The sequence below is a fragment of the Carassius auratus genome, unplaced genomic scaffold (genome assembly GCF_003368295.1).
Source record: "Carassius auratus strain Wakin unplaced genomic scaffold, ASM336829v1 scaf_tig00021934, whole genome shotgun sequence".
NCBI lineage: Eukaryota > Metazoa > Chordata > Actinopteri > Cypriniformes > Cyprinidae > Carassius > Carassius auratus.
The window spans coordinates 30,041-51,160 of record NW_020525146.1 but is presented as its reverse complement, the minus strand read 5'-3'; the positions used below and the strand labels follow the sequence as shown (position 1 = coordinate 51,160).

Sequence of the window (21,120 nt, the reverse complement as noted above, 5' to 3'; positions counted from 1 at the left end):
TGTTCGTCATCACGTAAACTCTCTTCGACTCTCTCCAGCACAGAAATGATTTACAGTAAAAGCTTACATGATAATATAAAAATACCGTTATAAAGTCCATTATTTATTTACAGTCACTATATAGTAGATATAATGACTAATTCTGGTCGTTACTTTATTAGAATTACTAATGGTAAAGAATAAATCTTCATGCACATTATGAACATAAAAAACAAGTATTAATTTGATGCAAAAGTCTCTCTCAAACTATAGGTTGTTAGTTTAATTCAGACAAAGGTGGCAAAATACACAACAGAATCATTTCAAGCCATTTCTGATTAAATCATCTGCAGAGATTGAAAAGCACAGTCATAACACATGGAGGAGAAAAAGATCATCTGATGAGAGACACATCAGAAGCACATCTCAGCATGATCCGGTCCAGAAATTATAGCCTATGAGTGTCAAATAAAGACATGGATTGTTAGATACATATTTAATAACCTTGGGGCACAAACCCTTAAAGGGGGGGGGGGGGGGGGGGTGAAGTGCTATTTCATGCATACTGAGTTTTTTACACTGTTAAAGAGTTGGATTCCCATGCTAAACATGGACAAAGTTCCAAAAATACCTCTTCCGGTTTGTCACGAGAGACCGAATTGTCACAAAAGAAGTGTGTTTTTTGTTGCCAGGGCAAGACCACCCTGCACAGATTACCAAAAGAGAAACAGCATTAAGGGACCAGTGGATGGAGTTTATTTTTACAGAGCATCAACGGAGTTGTGCAAGTGTTTGTGTTTGTTCCCTGCATTTCGAAGATGCTTGTTTTACGTCACGCCTCCAGCCGGTCGTGTTTTTCCGGGAAAAATCGGTACAGACTATCTTTCTCTTATGAATATAATAAAACTAAAGACTTTTTGGAGTTATGAAGGATGCAGTACTACTCTATAGGTACTCAAGATTAACAGGAGATTGAGTGAAAACGCCCCCCTTTAAGTCTCTGGGGTAGGCTATATTTTTAGCAATAGCCAACAATACATTGCATGGGTCAAAAATCATTAAAATATAAAGTAAACATTAAGATGTTTTGTAAATGTTCTACCACAGATATATCAAAACTTAATTTAATATGTAATATGCATTGCTAAGAATTAATTTGGACAACTTTAAAGATGATTTTATCAATATTGTGAATTTTTTGCACCCTCATATTCCAGATTTTCAACCAAAATTGTATCTCAACCAAAATCATCCGATCCTAACAAACCACACATCAATGGAAATGTATTCACCTTTCAGATGATGCATAAATGGTCAGTTTAATAACATTGACCCTTATGACTGGTTTTGTGGACCAGGGTATTAAAACAAACTGTAAATATATACAGGGGCGAATCTAGAAAAATATTGATGGGGTGGCGAGAAGGGGGCATCTAACTCAACCAGTTAAGAGCTATATTTAACCTTAGATGTAATATGAATATGGTCCCTGAAGCATAGGTTTTATTAGCTGACAATAATAATAAATAAGCATTATAGGCACAAATACAAATGTACTTTTAGAAATAGTTTTTTGAAAAACATGGTGTTATTGTTTTGGCAAGTTTAAATTAAAACTATCTATGAAAACTTGTGTGATATTCCTTTAAAATAATGTTTTAGTATATCTTTTTTTAAGTATATTTTACTAAGCAATTTCTAACATAATTTCTTTGAGTTAGACCAAACTTTTATTTTGGTGGGTTGTAACCAGAGTTTCTGTGTTTTTTAAGTAACTATTATTATTAGCTATTAGGCCTACTAGAAGTATAGCATACTCTACTGTGCAATAGTACTATATTTCTGTTTGAATTTCTTCAAGTTATACCGAAATTTTATTTTGACAGGTGGTTATAAAGACATGGCCGTTACTGTCAGTCTGTGTATACGATACGAATGAATGACAATAGTTTTATCAAATTAAATGGTGAAATCCTCTCATAGCGCTGTGCACATGTGTAGCATACATCATGCGTCAATATAGTGAAGAGCTGAAAACACCACGCGTGCTTCAGTGTGTGTGTGTGTGTGTGTGTGTGTGTGTGTAGTAGAGACATGTATAACAACACCTTGAGGGCCGCTGCTGGCCAAATGTGTGCCCTAAGCAGGAATGTATTGTTGTGCCCCCTTCCTCAAATATGATGATGGAAAAAAAACCTATTTTAGAGGTGAAAATAGAACTTTAATCAAATAAAAAAACTTAATGAATAAATTGTATTATTTACAAATCACAATTGTAGCTCCGACATTTACCTGCGGCTAGAACTTTATTATGACTCTAATTTATTTTAAAGTCTCCAGCATTCAGAAATCATGCAAAAGGAAATTAAGCAGTTTTACTATGATAAAACCATGGTTTATTTTTGTAAGGGTTGTGAGATGCACGCTTTTTGTTGAAGAAATTATAAAACCTATGTCATCTATAGCAAAAAAGTGTGCAAAAATGAAAGATTTAGTGAATATTTGAATATTGTTTGGTCAGTAGCCTAAACAAGGATTTGATTGTTCTGTAAGTGTAACAGCAGCAATCACATGGCATTTGTAATAACATGTACATAAATTGTTTATTTTGTATTTGCCTACATTATGTATTAACAGTGTTATTATTAACCAATCATTATTGAATTATTATTTTTTATATAATGCATTTTAAGTCATTTTAAAGGCTATTGATGGCTTAGGTCTGTTTTTATAGCAAAAAACAAACAAACAAACAAACAAAAAAACAGTATAATAATACTTTGTAAATTATTATTTGAAGTAACAAAACCATGGTTAATTTGCAGTTACCCTGGCTACAAGAACGATGATTAGTGGTGTTATTCGTAAGGGAACCTAAAAAAAAAAAAAAAAAAAAACTTTCACAGGAATGTGCCTGAAAGTGATAAACGGGCCATTTTTACCTAAATGATTTATACTTTATTTTAATGTATATTAAAAATATATAAGGTGTGCATTGTAGCTGACACCTAGATGAAAACATTACAATTGTTTTATGACTGCAAGTCTTTCTCCTCAAATTTGCGTTTGAGCCCATGTGAAAGAGTAGCAAAATTTACATATGATTTACAGATTATTTTAATAAATATCAAACATTTAATTCTCTTTTCTCTAAGCTGGATTGGATTCATCAATCAATTATGAACATTCAGCCGCAAACATGAGGTGCGAGCGGTCGCAAGCGCGGATGGGAGAATGGCGGAAGTTTTTTTTTTTTTTTGGAGCAACTGGGATGGTGCCTCTGTGAGTTGGTGCCCTAGGCAGATTGATTCAGTTCGGGAGTTCGGAGCGCGATCGCGAATCATTTGAGTCAGTTCGGGAGTTCGTAGCGGGATCGCGAATCATTTGAGTCAGGTATTGGGATCGCGAATCATTTGAGTCAGTTTGGGAGTTCGGAGCGGGATCGCGAATCATTTGAGTCAGTTCGGGAGTTCGTAGCGGGATCGCGAATCATTTGAGTCAGGTATGGGGATCGCGAATCATTTGAGTCAGTTTGGGAGTTCGGAGCGGGATCGCGAATCATTTGAGTCAGTTATGGGGATCGCGAATCATTTAAGTCAGTTTGGGAGTTCGGAGCGGGTTCGCGAATCATTTGAGTCAGTTTGGGGATCGCAAATCATTTGAATCAGTTCGGGAGTTCGGAGCGGCTTCGCGGATCATTTGAATCAATTCGAGAGTTCAGGAGCGGCTTCGCGGATCATTTGAATCAATTCGAGAGTTCGGAGCGGGTTCGCGAATCATTTGAGTCAGTTCGGGAATTCGGAGCGGGATCGCGAATCATTTGAATCAGTTCAGGAGTTCGTAGCGGGTTCGCGAATCATTTGAATCAGTTCAGGAGTTCGTAGCGGGTTCGCGAATCATTTGAGTCAGTTCGGGAGTTCAAAGCGGGTTCGCGAATCATTTGAGTCAGTTTGGGGATCGCAAATCATTTGAATCAGTTCAGGAGTTCGGAGCGGGATCACAAGATTCGCTCTCGTAAATTTTCAAATTGGCCATAACCCTTTAATTCGTTGCTGCCAATTGGGGTGGCCGCATGGGTGGCAAGGCTTTCTTTTAGGGTGGCATTTGCCACCCCGGTAGAACCGCCCCTGTATATATATATATATATATATATATATAAAAACAAACATGAATGTATATATTTAAGAAAAAATGTATGTTTATATATTAAATATATTTATAATATAAATACAGATATGTAAATATTTTTTAAATATACAGTGTATTTGTGTGTATTTATATATACATAATAAATAGACACAGAACACACACATTATTATGCAAACAAAAACTTTTATTTTGGATGCGATTAATCATGGTTAATCGTTTGACAGTACCAATTTAAACATAGACAAACAAAGTCTGGTTAAAGTCTTGCTTGGTTCCCTTATAAATGTTAATGGATTGTAACCACTAACTCTAATGACAATATATGTATCTTTTCAGAGATTTTAAAAGCAGCCTTGGGTTTATGCACTTGGTAAAATGGATAAACACGCTCAAAGTGAACAGTGGCTTTAGTTGATGTATCGTACATAATAAGACACAAAAAGACTGTATCTGGTCCCATGTGTATAATCCAATCCCAATATCACAGGATATGTTATTAACCCAGAAACACCTTTAACTTTCCCTATATAACCATGCACATGTAAATTGATCCCAGAGTGATGGTACGTTCCCTGATCAGCACTCTTTATTAAAGCAGCAGGCTGGACCAGTGAGGTAAATGCTGACAGTGAAGTCACTGAAGAGCGTATCAGAGCAGGTTTCTCAGTAGGAGGGGTTTGGCGATCTCCAGGATGTCCAGGTTGGGATCCAGGGATCTACCCAAACCCTCCAGGACCATGATGGCAAACACCATAGATGCAAAATTACTCTCCAACTTCACCTGAAACACGAGGAGCAAAACATCTCTGACTGAAACACACAACAGCATCACAATACAGCGTAAAATCACTACATCACAATATGTCACATTAACTATTTGTGCATGCCAGATGTTTAATGCAGAAATGTCTGCTTCATATGTTAGTATTTATTGTGCATGCACAGTTCATGTTTATGCATTATTTTATTTCAGTTGTGTTACTCCTAAATTCAAGTATAACTTTAAAACGCAGAAAAAACAAGTCAAATATTCACATTAAAACAGAAATGCTTAGTTTTTTAGTACTACTTCCCGTTTATACATTTAAAAGCTGCTCTTTGAGTTATTGAGATGTAGATGTTAAGGCATTAAGCCAATTAGCATTATTTCACAGACATTTTCTGATGTGCTAAACTTGTGCTAAGACCAGCTGCTCTCACCTTGTGATGAATCAGTAAACCGAAGACTCGAGACAACAGCTCAGACACCTGAATCTATAAAACACCACATGTCGTGTAAACCAACATGAACAGTTCATGCAGTTTGATATTTGTTTATGGAAACCATAAGATTCAATGAACAGCATTTCCTTGAAATAGAAATCTTTATTAACATTCTACATGTCTTAACAGTCACTTTTGATCAATTTAACTCATTCTTGATTAATAAAAGTATTAATTTCCTTATTTATCTTCTCCAAACGTACATATCTCAAATGTTTCAATGGTAGCATATCATCGTTTCCACAAAAATACAAAGCAACTGTTTTTAACATTAAGAAATGTTTCTTGAACAGCATTTCAGAATGATTTCTGAAGACTGGAGTAATGATGCTGAAAATACAGCTTGCGCATCACAGAAATGAATCCCATTTTACAATATAAAATATTTATTTTTTAATTCTAATAACATTTAGCAATATTACTAGTTTTATTGTATTCTTAAATGCATCAATGCATCATTGGTTGAGCAGAAGAGACATCTTTCAAAAACTAAAATCTCAGTTAGTTCAAACTTGACTGGTGGTATATAGGTTTTTAACTAGTTAAACTCGTACCTTTCCCAGAGACAGTGTGTCACTGAGTGCATGATCCACTAGCTCAGCCATTTCCTTCTTGAAACGCGTCACATCCTGACACTCATTGGCGCGGGCGTGATGAAGGATTAGCTCTGCAACTCGCTCACCCTGGCAACAAGAGCACATGTTTGGACTCTCATTCTGACGGCACCCATTCACATCCATTGGTGAGCAAGTGATGCAATGCTACATTTTTGCAAATTTGATGAAGAAACAAACTCATCTAGATCTCGGATGGCCTGAATGTAAATAATACTAATGATGTGGATTTTTGAGTCTCGAACATTTCTATTCACTTCAAATTAGCATTCAGTAATGTGAATAGAATCCCCATCGAGTATGTTTTTACCTGTCTGAGAACGACAGCGGTAAACACGGCTCTGAAGTTGCGCTGGTCCGCCTCGCTGAGCTGCGCCACGATCCCTGCGTCCAGCAGCACCAGCTGAAGAGGCGGAGGACTCGGCCTCATGCTGACCACCACAGTGTCACACATGTCCGTCAGAGTCGCCCTGTCCTGGGGGCCCTCTCCTCGCCCACCCTGCACCAGGATGTTCCCGGGATGGAGGTCACCGTGGACGAAATTATCCACAAACACCTGCCAGAGAAAACGCATGAAACACACACAATTAATCTTACTATTGATTGTTTAAAAGGAGTAGTCTACACAAAATTTTACATCTGCTGGAAATGTTCTCACCCTCAGGTCATCCAAGATGTAGAGGAGTTTGTTTCTTCATCAGATTTGGAGAAATGTAGCATTACATCACTTGCTCACCAATGGAAGTGAATGGGTGCCGTCAGAATGAGAGTCCAAACAGCTGATAAAAACATCACAATAATTCACACCACTCCAGTCCATCAGTTAATGTCTTGTGAAGCAAAAAGCTGTGCGTTTGTAAGAAACAGATCCTTCATTAACATGTTTTTAACTTCTAACCAATGTTAGGGCTAAAATATGTGTGTAAACAATCCATAATATCAGTTCCTCCAGTTAAAAAGTCATCTCATCTGAACCAGGAGAGAAGAATGCACAGATTAAAGCACAATGTACAAATTTAATTAACAGATATGCGAGTGGATTTTGATGAGAGAAGATAACAAGGGATTGATGTTTTCACTGGAGGAAGTGTTATCAAAATATTTTGGCCAGAATCAACTAAAGTTAAAAACATCTTGATGGATTTTGTTCTTACAAACAGTTTTTCACTTCAAAGTTTCTTAAATGATGGACTTGAGTGGGGTGGGATGTTTTTATCAGCTGTTTAGACTCTCATTCTGATGGCACCCATTCACTTCCATTGGTGAGCAAGTGATGTAATGCTACAGTTCTCCAAATCTGAGGAAGAAACAAATTCCTCTACATCTTGGGTGGCATGAATTTGAGTACATTTTCATCCAAATTTCATCCTAGGTGAATGATTCCTGTACTAACGAACCATTTTCAGAAGAAGGTCGACACCCATCCGTGCGATTCTCTGCTTGATTCCTTCTGGCACGTCGGGGCTCAGGTACTTCGAGATGGGTTCACTTTTCTACAAGAGTGTAAATCAAAGCGTTAGTTCTTCTCAGTGGAACGAAGACAGATACACGATATTAAAATGATCAAGAACAGTCGTTTTGACCTCATATGTTTCCACCAACACAGTCCTTGTGACAAACGGTCTGAGAGGCGTCGGAAACTTCACATACTGCAGATCTTTGAAGTTCTTCTGGAACTTTTCGATGTTCTGCGCTTCAAACCGAAGATCGATCTGCATCAAAGACATATTAAAACACAGTGATATTCATCAAAGAGCTTTTTCATGGTTTTAGTTGACTATAATGACCCTGCATGAAGGAAGGTTATTCCTAAAAGTGACAGTACCTGTCTGGTCATGAGCTTCTCAAACTCATCTACGATCTCGGGCAAGCTGAGCCACTTGATGCCGGGCAAACAGTTGAGGATTAAACTTCCCGTTTTCATCAGGATCAGATCGATCTGCACCTGCTGCCTGATTCCTGGATGAAGAACCTGGTTCAAGGAAAAAGATTCCAGAGAATTCTGATGATAATTAAACACCTAATAACAACAGAGAAACTATCAGAGAAAGATGGTTTTTGAAACATTATAGCATTTATTTTTTACATCCCAAACCAGTTACCCAGCTGAACAAACCTAACTCCAAACCTAACTGAGTTCAAGCCCTAAAATTGCATCTTGCATCATTTGACTAGTTTAATTTGGTTTGATCTGGACTTAGTTATACAGTATTAGCTATATAGTATTTAGTTTACACTAAGATAAAATATGCTAACTTTATTTCACATGAAAATATATGATGTAATTGAGTACTTTGCTGCTAAATGAATACAAAATGAAATGCATGCTCAATGTTTTTATTTTATTACAGAAAATGATAAGAAATAAACATGATTGGATCATTTAAAAAAATTCTGGTTAGAAAGGGATGGATTCAAAAGCAAGTAGAGAGTAAATAGGATCTTAACCTTGATTGCTACAGGAATCAGACGCTCTTCCTCCAGCTGTGGGTCTGGACCAGGTCTCTCTCGGACATCCCTCGTCTCTTCCTCATCCGTCTCCCAGAAGTCGCTCAGAGCTCCTCCCAGACCAGGGATCTCCCAGGCCTCCAGGAGATCGTTCTTCTCCAGTTCCTCCACCAGCTTCTGGAAGCCCGGGTCTTCAACGCTCTTCACCTTGGCTTTGGCGCGGTACACCTGTGCAACACATCCCGAGCCCACAGGCTCCTTCCCGTCAAACACAAACATCTGCCTCCATCCGTCTCCAAACGCCCTCCTCAGACAGAGCTTGGTGTGGGACCAGGGATGCGGCTTCACACGCACATGAAGCCTTGAGAAGCGATCGCAGAAGTCCCGGGAGAAGATGTCCCGTCTAGTGCTGGCCCACTGGCCGAGCTTGATAAAAGTAGGACCAGAGGTTTCCGTGACCCAGAGGAGGGCATCCAACCAATGGGACGCCCAACGTTGTGATAGATAAGTCAGGGGATACAGAATCAGAAGAGGGCTGAATTTGACGGAAAGCACCAAGGCGCGGATCCCCAAACGCAGGGCGAATACAAACCTGTGGATCTGCACTCGGGCGACTGACTTCCTCTCCGTGGGCCTCTGCTGATGATGGATGGCTTCCTGCCCAGAGGCGGAAGTGATGCCGCATACACTCCAGCAGAGAAGACCCACTTTAGGAGCTTGGGATATAACATGGTTACGTTTAAAGATAAACAGTGCACGTGACGGGATCCGAATTGAAACCCTGTGCACCATGCACCTGAAGTTCTGGAGCAGGTGTTTTGCACACAAAGCAGACATTGTTGATACTCCAATTAATTATTTAGACATTTAACAGTTGTTTTAGGACTATTGTAGCGGATTTATAATCTGTGTTTTGCTATCGGTTTTGAAATCAGATGCATGGAAACATGAAGCTCGTGCATACAGTAACGTTAAAGAGTAGACTGATTAATAAAGATTCACTTACTAATGGGAAATTATGTAGCGGTTTGCTGCAAGATCTACTTGCAAGTTGTGCATGCGTCATGCATACATCCACAGCGATGTTAAATCGTTATGTCTATGATGTTAAATGTAATATCAGCCACGGAAACATTTAAAACACAGATGCAACTGCTGCAACGCGTTATCATATGCATGCTATTCTTTTTCTCTAACACTTTGTCGCTGCCAGATGTCCACAGTCGTGCTGTTTAGCCCTTATTTTCAATATATCTCCACATTTCTCCGCGAACCTTGTTTAATTCATTCAAATGTTTGTTATGAGTGTTGTTCCCCTCCTCGGGTCCGGCTGATTAATCCTTCCGGGTGAATCTCAACATTAGTTCCGCAGCTCAGAGGGACGTCAATAAAGCTAGACCCTTATTGAATAATTGATGCGTTGATTTTGCATTCAAAAAGCAATAAATCATCAGCCCAGAGATGATACATATAAGAAATGTAATCTGTAATTGAGTATTTACTCTGTATGCAATATCAGTTTGATTAGAAATGACTATTAAATTAAGAAAGTAATGAAAGAAAGAACCAAAACAGAATGCGTAAAATAAATGATGACCCTGGAGCTCAAAACCAGTCTTAAGTCTCTGGGGTATATTTTGTAGCAATAGCCAAAAATACATTGTATGGGTCAAAATTATAAATTTTTCTTTTATGCCAAAAATCATTAGGATGTTAAGTAAAGATCATGTTCCATTAAGATATTTTGTCAATTTCTTACCATAAATATATATGAAAAAATATTAGTAATATACATTGCATTGCTAAGAACTTTATTTTCAAAACTTTCAAGGTGATTTTCTCAATATTTTGAATTTTTTGCACCCTCAGATTCCAAATTTTCATATAAGTTGTACCTCAACCAAATATTGTCCTCCTAACAAACCATACATCAATGGAAAGATATATATATATATATATATATATATATATATATATATATATATATATATATATATATATATATATATATATATATATATATATAATATATATATATATATTAATGTATGATGTATTAATGTATATATATTGTATAATGTATAATGTATATATATACATTGGTGTGCAGTGGCTCATAGTCACATTTTCCCTCTAGAACCAGCAGAAAGCTAAAAAATAAAGAGTCCACTTAATTTCTCTCTCTGTTTTTAAGGCAAGATCCTTTCTGGTTTAAATTAATAATCCTCATAAATACTCCACCTCTCTCTCACCATTAACCGATATATTAAGATTTTTATAGAATTCTCTGTTAACAATGTTTCAGATAAAGAAATAGTAGAAAACAGATGTTTAAAGTAAAAAAATAATAATGCATGTAAGGAATCCCAGAGAGTCTTCTTATGTAAAAATGACAAACTTTGGAAAGCAGATATCTACATAAATCATTAAACTGAGTTTCATTTAAAAAACTACAATCATCTGAAGCATATAACATTAAAATGAAGTTAAGATCATATATATATATAACATCAAGATCCGGGTCTTAACTTCTTTTTAATGTTATATATATAAGATATTTGAACAAAGACTCGATTATTATTTGTGTGTTTCTGCTCACAGTCCTGCAGGTGTCGCTGTGTGTCTGTGTGCTTCATTATGTGCCAATGGACTCATCTTCATTTCTCTTTCATACATGAAAAAACACACATAAAGACTTCATTCTCTTCTGCATATTAAAATGCCGTGTGTGTGTGGTGATTATTTATTTAGAAATTTCATATTTGATCATAAATGCATGTGTTTCTTGTGCATTTCTCATTCATGTGATGCAAAACTTTGAAATCCGTCGTAGTTAACCTATGCTTGGGTTTTCAAAATGACTTTTACAGAGTTAATCGAGCACAAAAGCTTCACAACAGCAACAAAAGACACTGATTCCATTAAGAGCGCAAACTCTCTGTGCGTAACTCGATCCCTGGAGTCGGTCTCCTCCACCCCTCTTGAAGTCGAGCCAGGACTGTCCTTCACATGGGATCTTTAGACACAGAGACCCTCAGACCCCCTGCAGGCAGGAAAACACCGCTCCGGGGGGCTCAACCCTAAACCCTGCTGTAAACAAGTCACTTCCAATCATGCGTGTGCATGCCTGATTTTAATAAGCTCTCACAAAACATCCTTGAGATGAATCTGAAGGGAGTCCGGTTGATCATATTTCTGGTTTGTTGTCTAAAGCTTCAGCTGCATTTATATGATCAGAAATTAATTGGAAATGAACCCTCATCAAATGACCGATTGTTGATTGAGTCACAAGTATCAAACCGTGGACATTTCTCTTAAAAACTGAACCATTTAGTGAACTGGATGAGAAATGTTTGAGTTCATATTCAAATCTTTGACTTTTCATTTCAGTCTTGATTATTTAAGACTTGATTTATAACTCTGGAGGAGACATGCTTCGGAAAAGCAAGCATATACTTTTCCACTTGATTTCTATTTAATCTCAAAGAGATCTTCTTCTGTGATTTTTAAAAGCGTCTGAAGGATCCACATGCTTCTTGATTCCAGCGTTCGTGCGGATGGATGGAATTTGTCCTGCGCTCTGTTTGGCTCCAGTCAGCTTTTAAAGCAGGACACTCCGTCTCCACAGCTACCAGGCGTCCAATCGCTCGCCCAGCTGCAGATCAGTTCAGCAGTGGGGGGTTTGGAGGAGGAGAAACACTCGGATGGGAAAGAGGAGAGGGAGGGGGGTCCTGGCTTCAGGAGGGAGGGGTGGGAAAAGAGAATGAGAGCGGAGGAAGGCAGAAACACTGGAGAGAGATAAAGTTTGAGTCTATCTGAGCGACTGCTGCTTCTCTTCTGCTTGCAGGCCGTCTGCAGGATACACAGGGATCGGCTGGGAAAGAGAGGATTTAATCAGCCAGAGAGAGTGCTGGAGAAGGAAAAGAGAGGGAAGAGGGAGGAGAAGAAGGGAATAGCTGCTCAGATCATGAGAGTGGATGCCGTCTTTCCTGAGGTCAGATTTCACAAAATGAGAGACCACTGCACTCCTACAGGGCGCAAGCAACAGAGCAAGGTATGTGTGTGTGTGTGTGTGTGTGTGGGTTTACTTAACTATACTTTGGGGGGAAAATTGCTTCTGACTAAACCAAAATTACATTTGACAAAACCTCCCTCAGTGGTAAAAATTAAAAAGAGTAAATAATGCTTTTTTTTAATAAAAAAACAGAACAAATACAATTAAAATACAAAAATAGTTTGTAAAAATATTATAAGATGAAAACAACAACAACATGAACTTTTTAGGGGTAGTCTGTAGTTATTGTGTGACGAAACCCCAAATTATGTTTGACAAAACCTCCTTCAATGCTCAAAAAAAAAATAAAAAAAAAATTTAATCCTAAAAATAAAAAGATAAATGAAACAGACATATGTAAAAAATAAATAATGCATTAAAAAAAAAGTACAAAATAAATTCAAAAGAACTTTTTAGGGGTGGTCTGTAGTTATTTTCTGACAAAACCCAAAATTATGTTCGACAAAACCTCCTTCAATGGTAAAAATTACCAATATAATGTCTTTTTTTTTTTTTTAATAAAAAAGATAAATAAAACAAATACAATGAAATACACATTGTTTTTGAATATTATAAAATGTAAATAAATAAATAAAAACTTTTAGGCACAATCTGTAGTTATTGTCTGACAAAACCAAAATTATATTTGACAAAACCTCCTTTAAAAGTAAAAATGATTCAAAAATAAGTAAGTAATGTAAGTAATGTTTTTTTTATTATTCTAAAAATAAAAATATTAATAAATGTATTAAAAATACACAAAAATTATATACAACAGCTAAAACTCATTTTGTCTTAGTCTTTATCCATTAGAATTAACTATATATAAACAGTTTATTCTATTGTCATTTAAAAAGCTAAATAAATGTGTATAATATGTGTATTGTTTGCACTGATCTAATAGATGAAGTTTGAAGCAGTGCACAGTAGTTTTGTAGTAATTGTAGTTAGAGTTAAACTAGTAGTGAGAAATGTGTGTTCATTGGTGCATTCTTGTCTAAAGAAGCGAGAGAGCTGATAGATAGAGAGAGAGCGTGATTGAATAAGTGCTGCAAGTCATTTCAGCTCTGCTTCTCTGGACGGCTGAAAGTAGAGAGATAAACTAAAGCAATTCAGCCAAGCTCTATATGAAATATCCAAATGCGTTTGGCATCTTTAATAACAGTCAGACTGAGAGTTTCGGTGTCCTCTCAAGGCATGACTTCATAATTCACAAACTATGGAGTGCTGGACCTCTGGATTCATTTTACAAAGCGATTTTATATCTATATTTGGTATTTCATATCAGAGAACACATTGTGAGTGGGATATTCCCGTCTCTGCTGGTTCATGTGACTCACCCTCATGTTTTTATTTGTAACTGCTGTTTAGGACTAAAATGTTGTTGTTTTTTCCTAAAAGGGATAAGGAATACCCATAATCCCATAGTCTTTCCAATACGACGCATCAGAAGCAAACTTCTGTTGGAGTTAATGTGACAGACTGCAGAGATATTGAGGCCCGAACAGAATCATCGTACTTTATAAACAGGGTTTTTGAGCTGATTTCGGTTCAGTTTAAACATGATTAGATGAACTACTTCCTGTGGAACTTTATCAAAATAAACAATCACAAAGTAGGCCTCATTCACACAAATAAATAGTAATTTCTGTGTAATTCATGAATATAATTCAAACTATTTTTATGTACATTTTCAGATGCAGTTTACATTAAAAATGGTTATTTTATGAATGAAGCCCAATTTGTGAATGCTGAGGTTTTTTTTCAGTTCTGAGTGGTTGCCAGAGCAGAGAGTGTGTGTAGCAAAGGATTCTGGGTAAGGAGTGTTTGATGGGGTGGGTTGTTTGGCTCTGGTCTGTGACTAATGGCTCGCTCTAAATGACTCTAATAAAGGATGAGTTCAGAAAGAAAGACTGCAACTGAGTGAGCCGACAGGAGGACATTTTTCCTCTGCGTTGTTTATTGGAAACCTTTGGAACTGAATGCAGAACTTGGTTTTTGGTGGCGCTTACCTTTAGAAAACACTTCTGGAGTTGTTTTTAGGATGTTGTAGGGCCCTATGAAATCTTAAATTTTTTTCCAAATTCATTTTTTTCCATTATTTTTTTCTGGATTACCTTTTTCCCCATTTAAATAGTTAAATTCAATTTTAATAACCAAAAAGCATGTCTAATTAATTGAAATCATGAAACTTAAAATATTAAACAGCGGTTTATAAAAGTTTAACAAAAAAATAAATTCTTAAGGCCCTATGAAAAGTTTTTTTTTTCTCTTAAATTCAGCTCTCCACCAAATATATATATATATATATATATATATATATATATATATATATATATATATATATATATATATATATATATATATATATATATATATATATTTACTAAATATTAATAATCAAAAGCAATAATAAATGTTTTTCATTCTTTTTCATTTTTTTGTCTAGAAATACTGTATTGTGTATTTACATATTTTTTGCTAAATAAATTCTGGTAAATATTCTTACAAAAAAAAATATATATATATATATATAATAAAGATTTTATCAGTAGTAGTATAATTATGTAGTATACTACAGTATTAGTATTAGTAGTATAATCAATAAATGATATGTAATCCGTAAAAAAGTCTGAATATGAGTATTTTTTTATGTAATCTAATGGCAAATTCTTAATTTTTGGAATCTGATTACATAATCCAGATTACATGATATCAGTTATTACCTAGTTGTGCTTATGGGGCAATCACACTAGACTTTAAATATGTAAATTTTTCCAGACGCCGCTGCGAATAGGGTCAAGATATAATGGGTATCACAACATGGATTAATTTGCTTGTACTGTCTTTTGCGACTGCGTTGAAAGCGTCTTATATTGTACTCTCTCTGTCTGTCTCTCTCTATATAAATATATAAACTAAGCAATAAAAAATTATAAAACATGTCCTCATTCAAATTTACCATCTGTTCCTGTTTCCATTGACACTGCGAACCATAGCAGCTTCTTTTTTATATATATATTTATAATCTTTCAAATATGTAACGCAAAATAGGATGCTACGGCTAAAATTAGCACTTCCTTCATTTTTTAATATCTGTACAGAGAGGTCATGCAGTGACGTATTGATCTTCTACTGGTCACACGTCTTCACGTGATGTGAATTCACAGGTCAGAGTTCACCAAACTTGAACTTTGGAACGCAGCAAAAAGCTACATTTTTCGCATGAGCTTGCGTTTCCGGTCTGATGCATTCGCATGCGTATGAATGGAAGTCAATGGAATGAAAAGTGCAGTGTGACCGTCTCTTTACAGGAAGGTCTCCTCACTGCTGTAATGACCTGAGCTCACTGTCTCCAGGGCAACAGCTGTAGAATGCTCCCTGCGGTGCTTCTGAGGGAATTCTGGCTGCTCAGGATCCCGTGAGCTCGCGGGCTTTGTGTTCGAGTTTAAGGGAACGCACCACAGATGCTGTGATTACTGACCTCCAGCCCTTTCTTCTCCTTCCCGTCTTTCTCCTCTGTAACCCTCCTTCTTTTATAACTCTTGGGATTCCAGCCCCCACTCCTTAAGGAGCCGTGCCTGCAAGCTGTCGCTCCGATGCCGTCTCTGTCAAGGTTCAGTGGTTTCTGTAGCACTACAAGAGAAGGGAAAGACAGAGCATACTTCAAGGTTGTAACAGCCAACGAAGGCTTTCAGGAGCTTTAGGTTTCAGGAGAAGGGAATAAAGTGTTAACCTAAATGCACTAGCAGTTTGAAGGAAGAGTTCACCTAAAACACGAAGTTGTGTCGTTGTTTACTCATAATGCAATTCCAATTTTTTCAAGAATTTCAAAATCTGTCAAGCTCCAAGATGACAAAGATAGTCCCCTGTATTCCAAGCCTTCTGAAGTCGTACAATAACCTTTTGTGTAAAATAGTTCAAAGTTAAAGTTGTTATCCATCGTAGGTCTCAAATCTCACTTATGAATAAACCTACTTTGCCGTAATCCCACATGAGAAGCAACCACCAATGGCATTTAATATGGTGCAACACTTGAAAAACACATTTTAAATATTTCGATGTAAGTTGGCTATGTCAGTCTGTTCCTCACAGAAAGTTATGATTTTACTTTGGAAAGCTTGGATATATAGTGCACAGTTTGCATGGACTTTTTAGAGGTTGACTCGCCATGTTCACGGCACATTTAATATAACATCCTAGTAAACATTCTGTACAATATCCCCTTTCGTGTTTGACAGAAGAGAGAACTGGGTTTGGTAAGACATGCGGGTGAGTAATTAGTGACAGAATTAAAATTATGGGGTGGACAATCATAAAAAGAGGAAATGTAGTCAAAAGATGCACTTCATTTCATCCATCAACCGCTAAAAAGTTCAATTTGCATTCCTCAGGTAACGTTGTTTTTAAGTCTTAATGGCAAACCTACAGATTAGGACGTGTGATTTGTTCAAAGACAAGGGGCCATGTGATGTGGAAGTGTCGTGGCGTTTGTGAAGATGACAGGAAGGAACGAGAAGGAAATAAAAAAGAGAATGTGGGCGAGGCCGAGTAAAACAATCCATTCTTCTCCATCTGGAACGTGGGATGTTTCTTCTTCCTCTCCTAGCGTGGGAAGTTTAAAATACCTCTTTACCTTCTAAAACTCTTTAATAAAGCCTTCTTTCCTTCTCTCTTTCGCTGATTTAAACACATCCAATCTGCAACCAATTACAGCGCTTTGGAACCAGCAAACCATCCAAGATGTGCAGCCTAAAGCTACTTTCATATGACTTCAATGAGGCATCATGCTCCTTGTTACTGCATTTCTTACTAGACTTTCAACTTCGCACAATGTTTGCATATCAGCTTTAGGAAAAGAGGACTGGTTGCGTAACATCCCTTCATTCTTAAAATGAATGAACAAGCTACTCAAAGTACAAGAAAATAAGACCCAGACTTACGAATTGGATTTGCTTAATGTCTAATGAAAATTGTGGTTCCTAATGAAACCCCAGTTGAGATCCTGGCAGGGATAATGTCATAATGAAACTAATGGCTTATAATGTGAGTATGTAAAGACCTACGGTAAATACAATCTGTCTAGCACACCGGACCTGCCATGTTCACTCTTTAATGGAAGGGTATCATTAAGTCATTCATTTTAAATTCAGCACGACTGACAGGTTCATGATTTTCCTTCACTCATTGCCTGAGCATCAAAGCTCTTCGTACCTGTCAGAGATGTTTAAGGTAATGTGAGTTACACGTTTCGTCCGTCTGTGCAGGTGGAGACACACCTGACGGAGATTTCACACAATGCTTTAGTTGTTACAGTCGTCCTCAAACACACTGCCTGGTATGTACATGTACAGCCTTGATAACTAATCCTGTATCAGGTTCCCACTTCAGAAGAATACCCTTTCTGCATTACTATTATTATGAAAGCATCTTGTTTGAATAACAGGGTCATGTTTAGTTGTGCAGAAAGTCTTGGGAGATTCATGTGCATATTCTTAACATTGTCTGACTATGAGCCTTGTTGCAGAAAGAGTTTCACAACAAGGTTTCCCTTCTAGACACTACTCATTTCAGGACCTTGAAGAGTGTAAGATGTTTGTGTTGGGAAAGTTGCAACGGAACATTATCAAATTGTAACTGAGGGCAGAAGATGTGGAATAAAATTGGTAGGAGTGGTTTGGATAACTGATCTCATACTAACCAACTTGGCTCTCAAAGAGCGTTCTATGAAATGCGCACAATGCCACAATCGTCTATGCCAGGGAACAATCCTACCCTGACAATCATGGAAATATCTGTGCTCTAACACCCGGAGATGCATTAAAGATCAGGTTTGCAGAGGAACACACAGTTTCCCAGTTTCTGGCTCTTCTTGTATTACGAGGGAAAACCACAGAATTTCCAAAGACCGTTATTTTTTCTGGGAGTCATGTGGCCGAGCTTCTGTTTTCATCCCTGTCAGCTGAAAGACTTGTAACTTTGAACTTTGGAAAATTTCATAGGAAGGATGAGATCGTTGAGAGGTCACCGTGTTTGGTCCGATCGTGATAAGACGATGCATTTGAACAGAATCCTGAGGATGCAGAATGAAGAAAGAGATGACGTTTGGAGGTCGTGGTTTTTGGAAGATTTACAATCTTTACCCTGAATCCACTTGACATGGATATCCTCAGCTGTAAAATGCTTTGGCAACTGATTTGAGTGCAGTTGTCTTGGTCTCCTGTAGGAATTACAATACTAATCTTTGATCAGGGTGGTAGTCCTCGATCGGTGCAACTCATGGTGGAACTTTGGCTGCAACTTTTACTCCGCTCTTGGTTTGACTCGAAGCCAGATCTCCAGTTACACTTCCTGTTTTCCCTCACGCTTCTGTGGTTCCGCCTGCTCATTCCCACAGGCTCTACGCGCCTCAGTGCAGACAGATTCCTACAATTCCCTGCGCTATTCCCATTGGAGCACTGCGTGGCGAGAGCTTGGGAAAGTCCTCTTCCGGAGTCAATGATCCACCAAGCAACAGAGCCTCTCTCCTCCTCTCTATTTCCCTTCTTTTTTGCCCTCCGCTCGCTCTCAAAATCAACATTTCCAGAGTGAATGTAAACCAAACCGCCAGAGTGATGGAGTCTAAACGAAGGTCTGAAAGTTTTCACGACCTTCAGTAACATTTGGAAACGCATACATTGGTTTTCGTCTTCAGATCAAAATCAGATGGGCTCCTTTATGATTTGAGGCATGGATATTTATTGAGACTTCTTTAATAGCTGATTTTTCTTCTTCTAGAGAGGTATACGATGACATGAAGCAACAATGGGGGCTTTTGTTGACTTTCCGCCCCCTCTGGTTTTTAGAGTCTCAAACGCTTCTCAGCTTTGCCAAAATACTAAAACCTGTAACCTAAACACTGAAGCATAGCATAACTCAAATCCTCTGGCCTTAAGTCATATCCAGATCTCTCACGTTGCATTGCAGGTTTCTTGGCAGTCCTGACCACAGTATGAGACGTGGAGATCTCTCTCGGGGAGACACGTGTGAGATTATTGGGATCTTTTCTAAGAGAAACAGAAAAGTAAAAGTCTCCAGTTACGCTTTGCTGACTATAGGAAAAAGAGTTGAGACATGAACAAGATCTCATTGGTGATTTTTCTTTCCTGAATTTCCTGAATATCTTTGATTGCAGAACAGAATATCTTAGCACATTGTGAGACATTGTCGAGATCTGTTTTAAAACCCCCAGAGGAGACACGTGTGACTTTACTGGGGTCTCGTTCTCCACAGATTCCACTTCCTGTTATCTCCCATCCTGTGTGGCTATCTGTCCACGATGTCGCCCCTTAGCTAACACTTGCATAAACAAGAAAACAACAGTTTGTCATGCCGTTTTCTCCCTTGAGGTCTACAGTGTCACGCGGTTGGTCATGTGGTTCTGTCCTAAAACCATAATTACAACTTCCACGGTCTCACTGTGCTCGTTTGACCCAAGCAAATGTAAACAATCATCATCATCATCCTCCGTGTCTTGGAACAGTATCATTAACAAGCTATTTGATGTTATTGTAATGCTTCTCAATCCCAACACCGCAAAAACAGGGAACATAGTTGCGATTCCAACGCACAAAAAATCACAGTGCGATTCTATTTGGAAGGCACTGATAGGGGAACGCAAACATACATGAAGGCATTGTTTACTATATCCTTAACACATCCTGTCTCAGTCTGAAGTTGGCCTAGAACTGTTCCCGTCTGAAGCTTGTCCTCTCCCACAGAGGATAACAATGGCTAAGCAGTAAGTGTAGCATGTAGTGCCCAAGTCTACTGTGTGTGTGTGTGTGTGTGTGTGTTTATAGACATTTATACAGTGGCCCAGTAGTGAACAACACAATGGAAACAAGCCTTAACACAACAAATTTTGCACAACACAATGGAAACAAGCCACGACACAACATCGTAACACAATGAAATTAGTCCTATGCATTGCATTTTGGAGAACTTTTGTTGTGCACAACTGGGCCTTATGGGTGGGTGCCAAGGCATTGCTATTGGTTATTCAAAATTGGGAAAAGTTGATGATTTACATCAGGAAACATCACTGCCATAATACAAATTTTTTTGCAGTTTTTACCAGTTTGTTTTGGATGGATGCTGCTGATTGGTTGCCAGAGTGTTAATTGGGTTTAATGGATTGTTGCCATGGTGTTGCTAGGGTGTTGTGAGTGTTTTCTACGGTGATGCTAAGGTTTTTCAATGCAGTGATATTATGTTATGCTGTTACTGTATGTTTGCTTATATGTAAAGGTGATTCCCAGGGTATTGTTGGGGTTTAATGGGCTATTACCATAGTGTTTCTGGGGTTTTATGGGTAGTTGAAGTTTTTCAAAGTAATGCTGTGTGGTTTCTTGTGTGTTTTGGATGGTTGCTATTCAATCCCATAGGAATCTCAGCAGATTCTCCTCAGAATTCTGCAGGTTTTTACCCCAAAATCAATGCAAAGAATGCAGACAGTGTAGCAGTTTCATGCTCATTCTGTTTCATTTAAGTTCCCGAAGGTGGTTGTTGTTTTTTTGCTTCCTTAATTAGTGATCCCCAGAGTGATTTGGCAGACTTCCTGAGTCTGTTCCG

At 37.7% G+C, this 21,120-nt stretch overlaps 2 protein-coding genes across 2 annotated transcripts in view; one reads left to right on the top strand and one right to left on the bottom strand.

The window, feature by feature from the left end:
- Positions 1–4,291: 4,291 nt before the first annotated feature.
- On the bottom strand, positions 4,292–9,778 carry LOC113077192 (uncharacterized aarF domain-containing protein kinase 2-like). The gene is made up of 8 exons (XM_026249648.1): positions 8,454–9,778; positions 7,831–7,977; positions 7,589–7,717; positions 7,403–7,498; positions 6,316–6,561; positions 5,946–6,074; positions 5,329–5,382; positions 4,292–4,909 (listed from the first exon to the last, which is right to left on the bottom strand). Exons 1-8 carry the CDS (start codon positions 9,288–9,290, stop codon positions 4,778–4,780), a joined length of 1,770 nt encoding a protein of 589 aa, XP_026105433.1. The 5' UTR covers positions 9,291–9,778; the 3' UTR covers positions 4,292–4,777.
- A 2,423-nt stretch (positions 9,779–12,201) lies between these two features.
- LOC113077191 (DENN domain-containing protein 2A-like) overlaps positions 12,202–21,120 on the top strand; it is a 35,263-nt gene continuing 26,344 nt past the window's right edge. The window contains exon 1 of the mRNA XM_026249647.1: positions 12,202–12,507. The gene's annotated coding sequence lies outside the window, so the exon portion shown is untranslated. The remainder of the gene's footprint in view (positions 12,508–21,120) is intronic.